The sequence below is a fragment of the Oryctolagus cuniculus genome, chromosome 15 (genome assembly GCF_051225735.1).
Source record: "Oryctolagus cuniculus isolate XC-2025 breed Fujian yellow rabbit chromosome 15, ASM5122573v1, whole genome shotgun sequence".
Lineage (NCBI taxonomy): Eukaryota > Metazoa > Chordata > Mammalia > Lagomorpha > Leporidae > Oryctolagus > Oryctolagus cuniculus.
The window spans coordinates 60826265-60842100 of record NC_142881.1 but is presented as its reverse complement, the minus strand read 5'-3'; the positions used below and the strand labels follow the sequence as shown (position 1 = coordinate 60842100).

Genomic DNA, 15836 nt, shown 5'->3' with positions numbered 1-15836 from the left:
GAAAGGGGGCGGGCGACGCGCCGAGGTCCCCCCCGGCCGGCATCACCCGGCACGTCCCCCACGTAGGGAGCGGCGCGCACCGTCACGCGTGGCGGCGCCGTGCCCGGGCGGAGGTGCGGGGCGCAGGCGGGAGGCACCGCCCGGCCCCGGGGACCCGGGGGAGCGGGCCTTTTCCTCGGAAACGAGGGCGGGGGCCTGCAGAAGTGGGCGTGGAAAGCGAGCGGAAGCGGGCGCGCGGAGGGGCGGCCCTCGCACCCGGGTCTCCGCTCCTGGTCGCCCTCGCGGGGCCGGGCATCCTTCGCAGCCCTGGCCACCCGGTCCCAGTCTCCGGCTGGCCGATTCGGCTGCTCCAGCCCACGGCGCCCGCCCCTGAGCCGCCGGCTTCCCCGAGGGCTCGCGCCCGCTGCGCGGGACCTGGTCCCCAGGCCTCATCTGGTTCTTGGACCGTACGAGGAGCTGGGGGACAGCTCGGGCCCCCTTCTTTTCCACTTCCCTAGAGGAGGTTAGGTGGGGTGGGAGGGACCCGGCCGTCCGAAGGGGCCGGACAGGGAGTGCAGTGACGGAGGTGTGTACGCTGCTACTGGGACGGACAGCAAGATTAACCGCCTCAGTGTGCTGGGGGACCCCAGGAATGCGGCGCCTACAAACCGCCGTGTAGTGAGCTCAGGCCTATAAGGAAGTGGTCGCCGTCCTGACTGAGCAGGTAAGGGTTCTGGGACCTGGGGAGGCCTCCGTGCTGTAGGGCTCCACCCAGCCAGGAAGCTGGCACTGCTGGATGACAGCTCGGCTCTGTGTGACTCCGCAGCACCTGCTCACCCCCAGGGTGTGCCGACCTCCCAGATGTCTGTAATCCCCTCTGTCTAAATGGCCCACGTCCTGGGACCAAGGCGGCACCATCTGTCGCCCTGAGACGGCCAGAGTCCACTCCCCCAGCTATACCTCTAGGTCCTGGGGTGGGTTGGGGGTCCCTTAGCATCTTGGCCAGGCCTGGCAAAAGTACAGTTGAATCTGGGGGAGAGACTGGGGTCCAGGACAGCCCCATCAGGAACCCCAAGGTCCTGACAGCTGCCCTCGCCACCTGAACAGGAGTAGCCTGGTTGCTGCCCTGGAGGCCAGAGCCGGGGCCCAGCCCCGGCCCCCACCCTTGCCTGTGACCAATGCACTGCAGCATCCCGACTTGCCTTCTGAGCTCAGTTCCTCATTGGTAAGGGTTAGCACTGCCGGCCCCTCTCCCCTGCACTATAGCTAAAACACCTGCAGTAACCTACACCTACTCAACAGGGAGACTTGAATAATTGCCTGGGAAGCTGATGAGGCTAAAACTTCAGGGCCTCACACCTGCGTCCCCTCTGTCTAGGCCTGGGGTAGGCCTGGCAGTTTTATATTTGTATAGTTATATTTGAGTTTCTTTCTAAAAAGACCCTCCCCCCGCCACTCCCCCCCCCCCAACACCAATTATTTAGGCTTCAAGGCCCTGCAAAACCTGGACCTGCCCCTGGCTTACAATAACCAGGAACAGAGAGATTTTCTGGCACCCATCAGACACAACACCCTGCGTTGTCTGAATGGGAACAAGCCGGTTCTCAGCTGCCATTTGATGTGCGTGCTGTAAATGTGATGCTGCCAAGGCTCCTCTTGGATGGAGGCCTGGGTTTGCTGATCACTCCAGCTCCCACATCTAGCCCAGGCCCGGCACTTTGCAGACTGCGTGGACCAGTGCAGCAGTCAAGAGCATGGGCCTTAGCACAGCCCCCACCCCCACCCCCACCTGCACTACCCCCTGTGCAGCCCAGCTGTAGAACCCCTATCTGACCCAGAGTGGGGGGGGGGGCTGCCTCCCCCAGGGGCCAGGCTACCCTGAGACTTCCGTTTGCCAGCAGGAAGTCTGCCTCTGCCTTCTCTTTCCTGGCCTTTGAGAGAGAGGCTGCTTTTCAAGGTGACTCACTTCTTCCCACCCACTGAATGCAAGCGGGCCCAAGGCCTGTCAGTGTTCCCTGAGAAATAGCTGTAGGCCTGACCCAACACCCGTCCTCATCTCCCCAGGCCACAGATCCGAAAGGAGTCTTGAAGCTGTCCTAACTGGTTCCTGGCTTCCTGCCATGCCACTCATTCTGAGCTCCAGGCCACATTAATCCTGCTAAAAAGCAGCCTAATCACATCGTGAGCCTGTCCCAAATGCCTGCCTCCCCCCCCCCTTCCTGATGGAAGCGATTTAAGCGCCGCAGCCTGGTGTTTGGGGCCCTCTGTAATCTGACTCCAGGCTCTCCCGCTTATCTCTTCCTCCACCCGTGGCCACAGCACGGCCACTTCCCACTGTCCTCACCCCCACCAAGTCCGTTCCACTTGTTCCCTGCTCCTCTGCTCACCTTGGCTTCAAATCTCTCCTCTCAGCCAAGGCCCTGCTCCCCCTCCTTCCCAGAGCTACTCACCCCAGGCTCCCAGACCGCAGCGCCTCCACAGGCCGAGCACGGACTGTGCTCACAGTCCATCCGGCTCTAGACCAAGGCCCTTCTTCACACACAGGGAGCCTGAGGTGCAGCCAGTGGGCCATCTTGCCCAGTGTCAGCCTGTGCTCGTTGGGAGCCGGGACTCAAACCCAGTTCTGATGCCAAGCCAGAGCCCTGACCATCCCACCCTGCCACCCAGTACAGCCTGGGCCTCAGATAAGTGACACCAAGTCATGACCGCCCGCGTGATAGGGCTTTCTGTGTTCTAAGAGGCTGGTCTTATCTGCCCCAATCAGACAGCTCCCCAGGGCCAAGAGCCCATGCTGCCCTGCGGTATTCCCCCCGTGTCATAGCGGCGATCACCGACTGCTTTCTGTGCTGCCCCTGTCTGCTGTCACAGCTGTTGGACCCCAGAGGAACCCTTTGGTGCCTACTCCCTGGACCCTCAGGAGAACCCCAACCCAAATGAGTCTTCAGTTTCCTCCCCCCAGATGGCCCTGCCCATTCCCTCCAGTCCCCTGAGCTCTGTTCATTTACTGTGGTTCTCCTACACAAGTTGGGGTGAAGGTGTTCAGATAGTGCCAGGTTGCCAGCCCATGAAACACCTGCCCGGGATACATGTTTGGTGCGGTGGTTAGGACGCCACTTGGGATACCTGCATCCAACATCAGTGCCTGGGGTCTTGCTAATGCACGTCCTGGGGGGCAGCAGGTGATGGCTCAAGTATTTGGGTCCCTGCCACCCATGTGGGAGACCCAGATTGAGTTCCTGGCTCCTGGCTTTAGCCTGATCCAGTCCTAGCTGTTGGTGGGCAGCTGGGGGATGAGCCAGTAGATGGAAGATCTGTCACTCTGCCTTTCAAATAAAATGAAAATCAGTTAACTTAAGAAAACCATGAACCTGCCCGTAAAAGTGCAGGCTGCATTCTAAGTCAGCATGAGTGTACCAGCTCCCACCCGACGCACAGCACCGGGAGTGCTACTACACAAATGCCTTCCCACAGATCGAAGCTGGGCCCCCACACCTAGGAGCAGCAGGAACAGCAACTGTTTGCACAAGGACGACAGTTTACAAAGCGGTTTCTCATTTATTGCCTCATTTCTCCAGATAACAGCCTAGTGAGTTAGAAGGGCAAATATCATTATCCACTCTGAATTCATCAGTGAGGGTATGGGGGCTGGAGAGCTTGTCTAAGATCTCAAAGATGACCAGAAAGAAGATCCCACACCACTGAGCCTCTTAGAATCCTGCCACAGTTGGGACTTTCACGCTAGCTGGCTCACGGGTCCCAAGGAGATGCCCCAGCAAGGAGTGCTGACCCTGCTGGTCCTTGGTTTTCTTTTTTCTTTTTTTCTTTTTTCTTTTTTTTGACAGGCAGAGTGGACAGTGAGAGAGAGAGACAGAGAGAAAGGTCTTCCTTTGCCGTTGGTTCACCCTCCAATGGCTGCCGCAGCCAGTGTGCTGCGGCCGGCGCACCGCGCTGATCCGATGGCAGGAGCCAGGTACTTCTCCTGGTCTCCCATGGGGTGCAGGGCCCAAGGACTTGGGCCATCCTCCACTGCACTCCCGGGCCACAGCAGAGAGCTGGCCTGGAAGAGGGGCAACCGGGACTAGAACCCGGTGTGCCGGCGCCGCAAGGCAGAGGATTAGCATAGTGAGCCACAGCGCCGGCCCAGTCCTTGGTTTTCAACCTGGCCTTGCCATGGCACCAGCCTGCAGAGCTTTTCTAAACACTGCTGCCCAGGCCAGCTTCAGAGACGATGACTGACCTGGGCTGGAGTTGGGGAGAGACTCAGGTGTGGCCAGGAATGCGGCCACTCGTGGAGACCCTAACTTTGCACTGGAAGACATTTCTAAAATGAATCAAGCTGTCATAAATATCACAGCCTCCCTTGGACGATGCCGAGGGCCACTCCTCCAGGTCCCAAGCATGGTGGGGTGAAGTTCATGGTGATTCATCGGCTTCCCAGACATGTCTACCTCCTGCGGGAAAAGACAGGTGTGGAGACACGAGCTGCCTGGCCCTGGGAGTGGCTGGGGATGTAGTGTACATCGCCTCTCCTCTCATCTGCTTTCAGGATAAAAACCTGTGGTCTATAACGTCTTGTTTGGCCCTCCTGTTTTTAAATAGGGAACAACATGTAAAAAATAATTAATTTCACTTTAAGACCTAGGTTTCTGGGTTCAGCTGTGGTGCAGGTTAAGCCTCCACATTCGGTGCCAGCATCCTACAGGCGCCAGTTCATGTCCCAGCTGCTCCTCTTCTGACCCATCTGCCTGCTAATGACCTGGGAAATCAGTGCTCCCTGCATCCATGTGGGAAACCCTGATGAAGCTCCTGGCTTCATATCAGCTCAGCTCCAGCCGTTGTGGCCATTTGGGGAATGAACCAGCGGATGGAAGACCTTTCTCTGTCTCTCCCTCTCTCTGTGACTCTACCTCTCAAACAAAAAAAAAATCTTTGAAAAAAAAAAAAAAAAAGACGTAGGCTTCTGATACTTGAGGTGTAGCTACATGGGGGCCACATGGGCAACCCTGTGGCAACAATGGACTGGAGCTGAGTGCCTGTGGCCCTCTACACAGGGTCAGAGGAGCTCCAGCCTGGCCCAGCCCCACAGCCCACCCACTTCACTGACACTGCTAATAGATCCCTGTAACGTGTCTTCAGTTTCCAGCGCCTGCTGATTGGGCTTTCCAGGCAAAAGGCCGCAGGTGTTAGAGCTGGGATTGAAGTAAGGCAGGCAGCGTGCACAATTTAAATCTTGCACCGGAGTCTTGGGCCCTAGGTGTCTCTCCTTCCCCCAAGCCCCAGCCCTAAAGGTCGCGGCCAGCCTGTCCTTTGCTGCTCCCTCACCCAGGGAGGGCCTGGCCCCCAGACTCCTCTCTCAGCTTCTGTCCAAGGAGGCCCCCTGGGAAGCTGACGAAAGGTCCCTGAGCAGGGGGCTGCGAGTGGCCACTCCCCTTGGGGTGTGCAGCTCAGCCGGCTGATGGTGCTACTGTCACACCTGTAGATCTGTCCCAGCGTGACCTGGCCAAGCTTCAGCCCCCACCTCTCCCCTAAGTCCTACTTCCAACTGCCCAGACTCGTCACCTCCCAGATGCCCCAGCACCTGGAGCTCAGTGTCTCCCCTTGCCATCACTTTCGTCCTTAGCTGACTCTTCTCAAGTCCCCGGCCTTGTCATTTATCCCCGCCACCAACATCTGTGAAGCACTTCATCTGCGCCACACTCCCCTCTCACCAAAGAAGCAGTGACAGTTGGGGCCCGTGTTGTGGCACAGCGGGTAAAGCCGCCACCTATATCCCATATGGGCGCTTGTTTGAGTCCCAGCTGCTCTACTTCCATTCCAGCTCCCTGCTGATAGCCTGGACATGCAGTGGAGGATGGTGCCTGCCACCCATGTGGGAAACCTGGATGACATCCCTGGCTCCTGGCTTTGGCCTGGCTCAGCCCTGGGCATTGTGACCATTTGGGGAGTGAAACCAACGGATGAAAAATTCTCTCTCACCCTCTAACTCTGAATTTCAAATAAATAAATAAATAAACACGGCGGAAGCCGTGAGAAGACAGAGACCCTGCCTACGATCTGCAGGGGAGAGACGGACAGTAAACAATCACCAGTTAAACATACATCAGGCCAGGCACCAGCAGGGAAATTAAAGCAGGGTGGAGCTGGCACAGCTTTATCCCACTGTGTCCATTTCCCCTTCGCCCTCATCAGCGACTCAGTTTGTAGGAGGCTGCAGGACCAGCCTCCCTCTGCGGCTGCTCGTGGCCAAGTTCTGGCCAAAGAGATGCAAAGCGATGGAGCCGCTGGGAGCCTCCTAAGACAAGGCCCCTTCCTGCTGACTGGAGCACAGACTGGCTGGACATCCAGCAGCCATCCTAAGTTACCTGGGGAATACCATGCCTTGGGAATACTGTGCCTTGGGAATGGTAGCCACACGAACGGACCAAGCAGGATAACACAGAATTAGGGAGCCATGCTAAACACCTAATTTGAACTTAATTCCCTCTCTGAAGTGCATATAGGAGCACTGCTTCAAGACTTGGCTGCTCCACTCTGATCCGGCTTCCTGCTAATGTGCTTGGGAAAGCAGCAGAAGATGGCTCAAGTGCTTGGGCCCCTGCCACCCATGTGGGAGACCTGGATGAAGTTCCAGGTTCCTGGCTTCAGCGGCAGTCATTTGGGGAGTGAATTAGCAGATGGAAGATCTATTTCTGTCTCTACAACTGTTTTCTTTCAAATAAAAATAATTAAATCTTTAAAAACTATATCTAAACATAATTATATTCTTAGGTACTAGGGGTTAGGATTTCAGCATGTAAATTGGAGGAGGTAAATTCAGCCCATAATGGGTTAATTAATGGTTAAGAAACCATTGCCAGGGGCAGGCACTTGGCCCAGTGGTTGAGACAGCAGTTGAGCTGAGTTTGAATCCTGTCTCCTCTTGCAACTGCAGCTTCCTGCTAATGTGCACCCTGGGAGGCAGCAGGTCTTGGCTCAAGGAGTTGAGTCCCTGCCACTCACATAGGACACCTGGATTGAGTGCCCAGCTCCTGGTTATAGCTTGGTCCAGCCCCAGCTGCTATGGGCATTCAGAGAGTAAGCCAGAGGACAGAAGCTCTTTGTCTGCCTCTCAAATAAATGGAAAGGAATGGTAAAGAAACCATATCCAAATTCAAAGATTTATACCTGTATTTTCCTCTAGGAGTTTCATGATGTTAGTTCCACATTTGGGCTTTTGATGCATTTTGAATAAATTTGTGTATGGTTGAAGAGGGAGTTTAACCTAATTATTCTGCATATAGAGATGCAATTTCCCCAGTACCATTTGTTTTGTTTTGCTTTTGGGGGAAAAATTTTGTTTCTTTATTCAAAAGCCAGAGTGACAAAGAAAGGGACAGACAGAGATCTTCCATCTGCTGGTTCACTCCCCAAATGGCTACAATAGCCAGGTCTGGGCCAGGTCAAAGCCAGGAACACTGGGCGGCATGGGCCCAGGTACTTGGGCTGTTGTCTGTTACCTCCCCAGGTGCTTTAGCAAGAGACTGGATCACAAAGCAGTGGGGACTTAAAACTGCACTCTGATATGGGATGAGGCGGCTTAACCTGCTGTGCCAAGACCAGCCCCAGCCCCAGCCCCAGCCCCAATTTGTTAAAGAAATTTTTCTTTCCCCCACTGAATTGTTTTTATTCCATTATCAAAAACCATTTGGCCATAAATGTAAGGGTTTATTTCTGAACTCTACATTCTAATCTATTGATCTACATGTCTATCATTTTACTAGTATCACACTGTCCTGATTACTGTAGCTTTATAAAGTTTTGAAATCAGGATATGTGAATTCTCTTTCTTATTTAGTATTGTTTTGGTTATTCTGGATCTCTTCCATTTGCTTATGAATTTTAAGAACAGCTTGAAAATTTCTGCAAAGAGGCCAGCTGGGATTCTGAAAGTGATTAAGTTGAATCTGTAGGCCAATTTGGGGAGTATTACCATCTTAACAATATTAAATCTTTCAATCCATGAACATGGGATGTCTTTTTATTAGATCTTTATTTTCTTTCAACAACATTTTATACTTTTCCAAGTAGAAGCACTCCACTTCTTCTGTTTATTCCAAAGTATTTTGTTCCTTTTGGTGCTATTATAAATAGAACTGTCTTTTAAATTTCATTTTTAAATGGTTCATTGCAAGGGTATACATATCAAATTAAGTTTTGTATATTGATCTCATATCTTCTAGCCTTACTGAACTTGTTTATGTTTTGATAGATTTTTTTGTGAATATTTGGGATTTTTCTTTTTAAAGTTTAATTTTTTTATTATTTGAAATGCGGATAGAGAGATCATCCATCCACTGGTTCACTCCCCAAATGCCCACAGTTCCTGGAGCCACAGTTTGGCTCCTGGCTTTGGTTTAATCCAGGTCTCCCACATGGATAGCAGAGACCCAAGTACTTGAACCTTCACCTGCTGCATTAGCAGGAAGCCAGACTGGAAGCAGAGAAGACGGGACTTAAACCAGGTGCCTCGATATGGACATGGGCATCCCAAGCAGCATCTTAACTGCTGTGTCAAAGGCCCACCTATATCTCGGGATTTCTACAAACATCGTTAACTCTTGATATATGCAGCAATGTAACAACATTGAAAGTTATATTTACATGATGTTCAAGAATGTTAAAAGCAGCCTAAGGCAGTAGAGGCTGGCATTGTGGTAGCCTCAGGACGAGAGATGGACAAGTATTGAATGGAAGGGAATATGGGGACTGAGAGGTGATGGGAGTGTTCCATAGCGTGGTAATGGTTAAACAGGGACACATCTGTGTTAACACTCATTTAGCAGATGATATTTGTGTATTTGACTGCTAGAAAATTTTTAGGGGGCAGTGCTGTGGTGTAGTGGGATAAGTCTCTGCCTATAGTTCTGGCATCCCATCTGGGTGCCGGTTTGAGTCCCAGCTGCTCCTCTTCAGATCTAGCTCTCTTCTATGGCCTAGGAAAACAGTAGAAGATGGCCTGAGTGCTTGGGCCCCTGCACCCACATGGGAGACCCTGACAAAGCTCCTGGATCCTGTCTTTGGTTCGGCTGAGCTCCAGCTGTTGCAGCCATTTGGGGAGTGAACCAGTGGATGGAAGACCTTTCTCTCTGTCTCTCCCTCTCTCTCTCTGTAACTCTACCTCTTAAGTAAATAAATAAATCCTTTAAACAAATTTTTTTTACTAAAATTTTAATACAAGTAGAGAGAGATAGAATAAATTATTTTAAAGTGTGGTAGCCCTGTGATGTCATCACCTAATTCTCTCAAGTTCCTTTGTATACACAGGGATTCACTCGTTGCTAACAATATCATGTGTAAAACCAGAATTTAAATAGCCTCACTCATCTTCATTTTTTTTCACTGATTTCTTAATGTATCTGAGGAGACCTTTGATTTTCTTTTAACTCCACAATATGGCTGATGAATGGCTTGTACCAGGGATAGGAAAATGTAGGTGCTCTTATTCTCTCACTGTTCATCTGTGTTAGCTTCAGCCGCAGCTTCCGTGCAGAACTTGTTCTGAGCCACCTGCCTGTTTTGTGAGGGTCACTCTAGTTAAAGCCAGAGAACATGATTCACACAACCCATTCAGCTACACAGTTCTCCAGCTACAATGCGAGGAGACAAAGTGGGGGCCACTGTAGACCCTCTTCACCGAGAGGCCGGGTGCAGGATGATACAAGGGGGCATCTGGAGTGCCAACCAGACGTGGCCACCAGTGTTGATCACAGCAGGATGGCAATGCTGAATGAGTCACATCACACATACACACACACAGCCCTCATTCTGGAGGTCTCCCTACACCAACCCCACTGCCCCCTTCCAGTGTGCTGGATGCCCCCGCTCCTTGCTACCGCAGACAAGGACTGCTCAGCCTGGAACTCCTGAGCGCCTTAACTGAACAAGCAAGCCCAGCGCTCCCAGCCTCATCAGCCTCCTCCAGCGTCTCCTTATTCTTCACAGGCGATTCTGTTGCACTTGCTGCCATCTCTGCTTGGCACATCCCTCCTGAGCTGGCCCATTTTACATCAAGACAACATCTTGCCACTTCTCCCCACCCTTCCCTGTCCCCTAAGACAGGGATGATCACTCCCTTACTTTAAGACACTTGTCACTCTGTGTTGTCACTTTTTTTTCCTTTCTCGTTGAGTTCCACTTCTCAGCCCTAACTCCTTTGAGACTGGGGACTGAGTCTTATTCATTTTTAAAAGAACAAGAAAGTAGCTACTCAACTGGCAGAGTGAGGAGCAGGCAGTGGTGGTGATGAATCCAAAGCCAGCCTTGGGCCTCACCTGGGACCAGGAAATAGGCCCAGGTGCAGGGGAAATGGAATGTTGCCATACCTGCTCCCAACGAGTGGACTCTTCAGGTCTCCACTCACTGCCCTCACATAGCTGAATCTGCTCAATCACAATTTTGAAGGCATAAAGGCATAGCGAGGGGAGCGGAAGCAGCATCCGCAACAGCAAAGAAAACTCATCTGAGACCCTAGGGACTGTCAGTAGGGATGATCTGAAACACACCCATGCCAAAGTGCAGAAGGGCCGGGGCAACTTCCTGTCTGGCCTGACTGCACAACGCAGGTCAGCCAGGTGGGAGAGCCCCTTCTATGTCCTATCCCAGGCTCGCCCACCATCAGTGCACCGTGCAGCTCTGGGACACAAGGGCTCTGTGTGTGGCTCTGACACTCAGCATTTTGCTTCCAAGAGGAGCTAAGAAGGAAAGCCTTGCCTCAGAGGCTCTGCAGAGGTGGGCTGGGCCACGAGGAACCGGCTGTTCCTCACCCTAGGGAGTCCACATGGGCTACTGGGCCGCCTTCAAACTATTATCAGAACTCCCCAAAGGGATTGCCATGCAACGTCTACCTTTTGCAGTCAATGTTACAGAAGCAAATGAGAAGAACATTAACATTTCTTACCTTCTTTTCAGTAAGTGGGGGCTGTATCACCATTTTAGGTTCTGTAGCCTGAAAGAGGCAGGACAAGAAGAGGTGTTACAAAAGCATCTTCGCAACTTGTATTTACAACATGTTAATGCTCATAACTAAGCATGCTCAGAAAGCAAAAGCAGTGACAAATAACCTTGGATGGTCTAAGCAAATTCAGCAGAGCTCAGAAACACGCAATTTCCAAATGTATGCAAATCAATGCTTACTGCGTGCTTTCAAACGTGCCAGGCACGGTGCTAGGCCCTGGAGAGTCAAAGAGGAAAACCAACAGAGGCTCAGCCTCAGAGAACCCACCGCCCACGAGGGAAGGCAGATGTGTCCATCAATATTAAAAGCTCAGCTCCTTGCTGACCTGCTGCGGAGGCCCAGGAAGGGGCTGCTCCCACAGACCAGAGGGATCCGATCCCTGCTCAGCCACCGCCCCGCCAAGTCTCAAAGATTGCAGGATGCAACGCTCCCTAGAGGAGCCTGGGGGGAACACAGCCATGGAGCCACAGCCAGCTCTTGGTGGGGTCTGGGAAGGGTGAGCCAGCATCCTGCCCTTGTGTAGCTCCCCTTGTCTGACAGATTAGGGGAGCTGCAGCCAGTCCAGAAAAAAACCCATGTGAATTTCTTTAAAATAGTAGCTGAAGGGGTGGGGTGGGGGCACAATACAATGTTTGCACAAACGGCCAAGGTAACGCTTCTCCCTGCACTCATGCTCTTATATATTCTCTGCCCACTGTGACTCTGGGGTTGGTCATATGACTTGCCTTGGCCAATCGGATAACTGCAATGTGATGCAAGCAGAGACTGGAAAATGCCTCTGCTTTTTGGGGTCTGCTCTCTTGCTGATCCTGGGGTCCTTGCAATGAATGAGTCCCAGCTGGTCTGCTGTAGACACATGGCCTAGTTACCTTCCTCACCCCTGCCAATAGCCAGTCAACAGTCAGACATAAAAGAGAAGCCACAGACCTCAAACTGAGCATCATGCTTGAGTGAGCAGAGCTGACAGCAGGTGAGACAGAGAAGAGCTGTCCCAGCTGAGCTCAGTCCAAACTGCCAACACAGGATGGAGGCTAAATAAAAGATTATTTAAGCTACTAATAGGTGATTTATTTTTTTCAAAGATTTATTTAATTATTTGAAAAGTCAGGGTTACACAGAGAGAAGGTGAGGCAGAGAGAGAGAAAGAAAATCTTCCATCCACTGGTTCACTCCCCAGTTGGCCGCAATGGCCAGAGCTGTGCTGATCCGAAGCCAGGAGCCAGGAGCTTCTTCTGGGTCTCCTATGTGGGTGCAGGGGCCCAAGGACTTGGGCCATCTTCTACTGCTTTCTCAGGCCATAGTAGAGAGCTGGATCAGAAGTGGAGCAGCTGGGACTCGAACCAGTGCCCATATGGGATGCTGGCACTGTAAGCAGCGGCTTTACCTGCTACATTGCAGCACTGGCCCCTGGTTAGGTGATTCATTACACAGCAAAGACTGATACAGAGAGATTTGAAAGTCAGAGGCAGAAATGAGAGGGCACACACATCTTAGGGATATTTTTCTTCCTCTAGTACCCACTACTCGGATGCTTGGCCCTTTCGTTGCTGGAATGTGTCATGGAAGGGGAAGCCCAGACTACTGGAGGTGAAGAGGGCTGGAAGCTGAGGGACAGGCGAATACCACCCTCCTGCCTCGACAGCGAGCTGGGGCAGCTGGCTGAGGCTGGGGAGCCAGCTGTCACCTGTCTTCAGGCACAGAAGACAGCTACCTAAGAAGTGCAGGGATGGCCAATGTCCCCACATCTGAGGCTGCCAGGACGGGGATGGAGAGATGAGTTAAAATGCTCCGTGATGGGCTGAATCACACCGCCAGTAATGGATGCTTGGGGACACTCACATGGCCAGCAGGCCTGCATCACCGTCAGTGGGAAGGGGGCACATCAGGCTTGTCCAGTGATGGGAGATCAGTCAGATGGACGAGAGCCTGGCTGCGCCCTTCCACCCCTTCTGGCAGGGTGGGGCAGGCCCTGGTCTCAACCTATCCCAGGGCTGCTACAGACAGCCTCTCTGGGGGACCCCAAGCTAGAAGAGATGCGACCCAAAGGCAAGCACATTCGTTGGTCCTGACTAGAGGCTTAGGATCCTGTCAATTGTAGGATTCTGACTACATCAATAGCCTGATGCAGCCCTCTATGGCATCAGGGAAAGAAAAATAAGGGGTAGGGAATCACAACCAAGAAAACTGGCCCAGCGGTTAAAATGCCAGTTAAGTTAAATGCCTGTGTCCCACATAGGACTGCCTGTGTTCAGTACCCAGCTCTGGCTCCTGGCTCCAGCTTCCTGTTAATGCAGACTCTGGGAGGCAGCAGTGATGGCCCGCATGACTGGGTTCCCCCCCAGCCACATTCTCATAGGAGACCTGGGCTGAGTTCCCAATTCCCAACTTTGGCTCCAGCCCTGCCCAGGCTGTGTGGGCATCTGAGGAGTAAAATAGCACCTGGGACCCCTGTCTCCGTCTCTGCTTTGTCTGTACCTCTAAGTGTCTGTCTCTTCCCCTACCCCATATATATATAAGAATTTTTTAAAAGAAAGAAAATTGAGGTCTCCCAACCACATATTCCTAAGGATGGAGGTATTTTGAGTTGTTCCCGGCCGAGAAACGCCATGCTTTGGGTATTGACTTCCCACTCTTGGTCTACGGAAGAGCCAAAATTCATGGGTCCATTCAGTCTCCTTCTCCTGGGCTCCCTGTCCAGCCCCAGACGGTATCTTTCCCTGCGGGCCTGAAGTAGCTGCCCCTTCAGCTTCTGCGGGGTGTACCTGTAAGGTCTAGACGGTTCGATCCTTGGGCATGTGGAAAACCTGCCAGACGGCTGTTTTTGGGGTGTCCCCCTACTTTTTTCTTCCTTAGCACCATGATTTCTGTGGGATGTCCTTTTTTTCTTTTGATAAAACAATTTGTTTAGTTTGAAAGGCAGAGTGACAGAGAGTGACAGAGAGAGAGAGAGAGAGAGAGAGAGAGAGAGAGAGAGAAATGGATATCTTCCATTTGCTGGTTTATTCCACAAATGCCTGCAGCAGCTGGGGCTGGACCAGGTGGAAGCAGGATCCACATGCAAGACTCACACATGGATGGCAGGGATCCACGCTGCCTTCCCAGGATGCATTAGCAGAAAGCTGGATGGGACACAACAGGCAGGACTCACACTAGCACTCTGACACGGGATGCGGGCGTCACAAGTGGCAGCTTAACCCCCTGCACCACACACCTATCCCAGTTGTTTGTTAAATGGCAGTGGCTGCAGCAAAGAGCATTGATGGATGTAGGACGGAGCAAGAACTGAACATGGGGCTGGAGCCGTGATGCAGTGGGTTAAGCCACCACTGGCAGTGCCAGCATCCCATTTCAGGGTGCAAGTTGAAGTTCCAGCTGTTCTGCTTCCCAACTCACTCCCTGCTAATGCACCTGGGAAAGCAGCAGAAAATGGCCCAAGTACTTGGGCCCCTGCCACCCACAAGGGAGACCTGGATGGAGTTCTTGGCTCCCAGTTATAGACTAAATCAACCCAAGTTGTTGCAGCCATTTCAAATTTTAAAAAAAGATTTTTTTTAAAAAGCAAAAAAAAAAAAAAAAAAAAAACAAGAACTGAACATACCCTGGGCTACCTGGAGGTCAACTCCTGGGGTTGTGTCTTGTGTCTGGCCCATGCTCCTCTCTCTGGACCCCCACCTGCTACAGAGGACCAATCCTAGCCCAACGACTGACACTGAACTCGGGTCCAGAGCCCAAACCTGCTGACTGCCACATGGCGCCCGTGACACTGGCTGCTTTGTGCCACCTCTCCAAGGCTGGCCTGGCCTGCTTTAAACCCTCAGTGGCATTCTGCCTGGGGCTGGCAAGGCCAGGCAGGGGCACAGGCGGGGGAGGGTGGGGGCCGTGAGAGGTGGCAATCACATCTCAAACAAGTTCCCAGCTTGGAGAGCCAGCAACACTTCTTCCACCCTGCTTGAGGGGGTGACAGAGGAGAGAAGAAGGTGGCCCCCCGGGGGTCCAACGGCCAAAGGGCGTCTTCAGATTTATGTATTTACTGACCCCTAGAGCCCACTGTAAACCAAGCAGGCGACTCAGATTCTGCAAGAGAATGGGACCAGGAGCTTCCACTTGGGCGTTAGAAACAGGGTGGGATTCAGTTTTCTCAAAGCCCTGTGGGGTAGGAAGGCCGCGGGCTGGGTGAAGGGGGCATTTCCGCCTCTGCTGCAGCACGGAGGGAAAACGCAGGCCCCTCCGTGGGGAGCAGCAGCCAGAGAAAGGCGAGGACGCGCTTACCTGTGTTCGCTGGCAGTTCTGCCCCATGGCGGGGGCGCCTGTCCTGGTCTTCACTGTTCTCAGCAGCAGAGTCTCCTGCGCCTGCAGAAAGGCCAAGGTCAGAGGCGGCAGGTCAGGGTCTGGCCGCCTTGTTCCTGTCCTCACCAATGGGAAGCCCATCATGTGACACTGAGGGTGAGGGACAGGGTGTTTCCAGAGGCTCCGTAACCCTGGGAAAGAGGCTTCTGGCAGGACACAGTTCTAGCAGAAACTCCCTGGAGCCTTGTCTGGAGGTAACACCTCCTCACCAATCAGGCCTGAAGAGGGAGCCTGCCTTGGGGAGGAACCCAACAGAACAGGAGTGAGCCCAGACTGCACACCTTCACAGGCCAGTTTCCTCAGTGTGATCTCCATCCTGTTGCACTCTTTTTCACACCAGGCTAATTTAAACAGAATAGGGTGTACTGAGGAGTAAAACTTACTTTTCTAACTGTAAAAGTGATGCATAGTCATCATTTCTAAAAAAGAAGAAACTCAGAACATATAAGCAAGTAGCCTAAGAATGAGAGCCAGGGGTGGGCTTTTGGCACAGTGGTTAAGACACTGCCTGGGACAC

General features: G+C 52.6%; 1 protein-coding gene and 1 long non-coding RNA gene across 2 annotated transcripts in view; one reads left to right on the top strand and one right to left on the bottom strand.

Annotated features, from left to right (window-relative positions):
- The window catches only part of HK1 (hexokinase 1), a 75811-nt gene extending 60494 nt beyond the window's left edge, over positions 1–15317 (bottom strand). Inside the window, exons 1-2 of the mRNA XM_070057777.2 lie at positions 15242–15317; positions 10916–10963 (exon numbers count right to left, since the gene is read on the bottom strand). Coding sequence (XP_069913878.1) covers positions 10916–10963; positions 15242–15268 — 75 coding nt within the window. The 5' untranslated portion in view covers positions 15269–15317. The remainder of the gene's footprint in view (positions 1–10915; positions 10964–15241) is intronic.
- On the top strand, positions 263–9169 carry LOC127484121 (uncharacterized). Its single transcript, XR_011382429.1, has 2 exons — positions 263–703; positions 8956–9169. It is a non-coding gene; the product is annotated as an uncharacterized LOC127484121 (long non-coding RNA).
- Positions 15318–15836: the final 519 nt, after the last annotated feature.